General features: G+C 42.7%; 1 protein-coding gene across 2 annotated transcripts in view; it reads left to right on the forward strand.

Annotated features, from left to right (window-relative positions):
• Positions 1 to 908: 908 nt before the first annotated feature.
• LOC119588776 (protein Gawky-like) overlaps positions 909 to 2,888 on the forward strand; it is a gene marked incomplete in the record, with an annotated part of 110,804 nt that continues 108,824 nt past the window's right edge. The window contains 1 exon segment of one of the 2 annotated variants that reach the window (XM_037937420.1): positions 909 to 1,008. Coding sequence is in view for 1 of the 2 variants with exons in the window: in XM_037937419.1 (XP_037793347.1) it covers positions 1,203 to 1,212 (10 nt within the window). 2 annotated transcript variants of the gene reach the window in all.

Raw genomic sequence — 2,888 nt, forward strand, 5'->3', positions numbered from 1 at the left:
AATTCGTGGGATATATGTTGGTGATGTTGCCACCGCCAGGTTCGCGGGACTTGGATCGTCTCTCATGCTTCTGTACTAACCACCCGAACTGGAGTGGTGAAAATTAGTTATGAATAGTTTCGTAGTAATATTTGCGAATCGATAAGGATGCAAGGGCGACAGCGTAAGACTGTTGCTATCCTGGATCAGTTGAGCGCAGGCGTTGCTACATTCTCCATCACTCATGTCTCCACCAGCAAGTCCAACTTCCAACACATAATACAACAAACAACTGTGGAATGCATTAAAACCAGATTGTATTACTACCAGGATACCTCGCCAGCGATATCCTCTTTTTATGAACGTGCAGCCACCAATCTCGCCTGGAAATATTTACGAGATATGTTCAACAATGTAATATGCTCTCCCTGCGCCTTCCTGTTTATTAATAAACCCTTATCGCCATCCAGGTGATTTAACCATTGAAAGACCTTGGCTTCGGAAATAGCCTGCATTTCGGCGTGACTCCGGGTGGGCTTCCCCTAAGCATCAGCGGTGTTTTTTGGGCTAGTATGGGTTGAGATAGGATTATGGAATGTGTAGAGCGGGGCGTGCGACAGTTGCCAGTTTCTTGAGGCAGCGGCGGGGACTCGGGGAGCTTCGGCGCTCAGCTACGTAGCAAATCGGCGAGAGGAGCGCGTGTGTCTGTCTGTGCGTGTGTCCGGCCGCGACGAGCCCGACAGGCGAGCCAAACTTGGCCTGTGGCCACCCGGGGGAGCTCGGCATTCTTATCTAACATACTCTCCTGAACTGTCATTAGAATTCATGTACTCATAGGAACAAATGCTATAAGAACTTCTAAACGGGAAATATAGTCAAATATATTTGATTTTCGACGAGGGTGGAAACTTTAAAATGACGACATTTGGCAATTCAGCCAGCCAACGCCACACCTTTTGGCTGGAAGTTATATTTTGCGATATGATTTGAGGATTAATTCGGCGTCCTCTTATCTCAGAAATTTGACGGGTAAGTGTATAGACGGATTTTCTTCGGCGGCAATGCAATACACGATGCAGTGATAATTTGTGGTGCAGGAGAGAAGGAAATATATGTGGGGGAGTGAGATGGTTCTCGGGGTCCCGGGTGGAGGCTAGCGGCCCTTCAGTGTTACCCGCGGAATGGCTGCCGAGTACCACGTCGCCCGGCCATAGACTGTTTTAATGGCGAAAAGTAAGCACAGTGAGCTTTATATCTCCCTGTAACATCAGGTGTCCATTCGTAGTGAATCGAAGATATAGCCCGTGTGTTGTAAAGTGGTCAATCGAAGGTGGAAAGTTGGAAAATGTGGTGTTAAGCGGTGGTGTGTTTTGGGGACGGCCGAGCCACTAAGCAGACACTCGGCAGCCATCAGCAACGTAGGCCGATGACTTCTCCCTCTCTTCCTGCTTCCCTTGAATATTGGTTACAGGTTCATCATCGTCCAGATAATGTCTGCGAGGAGGACTGTTGTGCCCGCTGTTCCCTTTCTCAGAGATTCCCTCCGCTGTGTCTTTTATACGTTATTCAGAATCCCCCTCCATATATAATTACGATGTCGGGGGGGAAGAACCATCCATGTTTAGGCTTCCCCCAAAATACAATTGTTTATGTTTAAATATTGACTTGTTAGGGGAGACTGTGGTGTTTGATCCGTGGCCCAGAGGTTGTTCTTGTGGGTATAGCGAGCTCCAAGCGTTTAAAAGGCGGTGTAACTGTCGTATCCTATGGAGTCCCTTTAAATATTTGGATTTGTGCTGTGTCCCCACCCCTAACTTTTACCTCCCTCATATGGGGCCTCTCTCACTCCCCGTCTCACCTGTCTTGCTGTGTTTATGTGTGTGTAGGACTAATATCGAATATGCTGTTGCTGTATTTGTAGTAGTAGTTTCATGCATGTTAACTTGATGCCCTAAGATAATGAGTGATATTATGTTAAGGTTGTCTGAAAATTTTTACCCCCATAAAAACATCATATCTTCATCACATTATTTGGTGGAGTATATTCATGTCAAACCCTACAGAAAATGTAAGTGGACAGTCATTGACTACTACTGTATTTTTTAAATATTTTAGTGTTTTCTTGAATCATTATGACTGACATTGAATGTAAATTGGTGTCCTAATCACATCCATTTGCACCAGGTAGTCTTAGGAACATGATTATCATCACCTGAAGTTAGATCAGTGGGACAGTATTTCGTGAAGTAGAAGTTGACAAGACTTTTGAGGTCAAATTGATATCTGGTATTTTTATTTCTTTAAGAGACTTCCTTTTGTTTATATGGGTAGGGAATTCCTTTTCTGTTATCTGAAAGTTATAGTAGGATGAAATTTGAATGAACGTTTGATCAGGGAGTGAGTACTATTGAGTTCAGCAGTGTAAACAAACCTCAGTCATAGACTAGGACCAATACCTTTAAAGCATTTACTGAATTAGGTATCTTCAATATTTAGACAGTTTAGTGTTAATTGAAGTCAATATTTGTCCCTTGCATACTGCTGCAATTGTATGTAATGTCAGAAAATCAGTCCAGTGTCAATATGATTTAAATGTAGTGAAAATTTATTTCATTCATCACTTCCTTTTTCTTTTATATGCATTTGTAGTTTGTGAATGTTTACAGCCCTCAGACTCAGATGATTGCATAACTTCCTATGATGCATGCTATGTAGAGTACTTGTGTTTGTAGTTTTTTGTGGGGCGTATCCATTTTAATTTCATTTCCTTATACCATTCTGACCCAAATGTTATATTACCCTAAGTTCAACAGATATTATTCTTATGTGTTGCCTTTCCTTTAGTTCAGTTGTAAGTAGGGTTCCTGCTTAAATAGTGAAAAGCTGCATAAACTGTGTCAGTTCAAGTA

Source organism: Penaeus monodon, chromosome 24, assembly GCF_015228065.2.
Source record: "Penaeus monodon isolate SGIC_2016 chromosome 24, NSTDA_Pmon_1, whole genome shotgun sequence".
NCBI lineage: Eukaryota > Metazoa > Arthropoda > Malacostraca > Decapoda > Penaeidae > Penaeus > Penaeus monodon.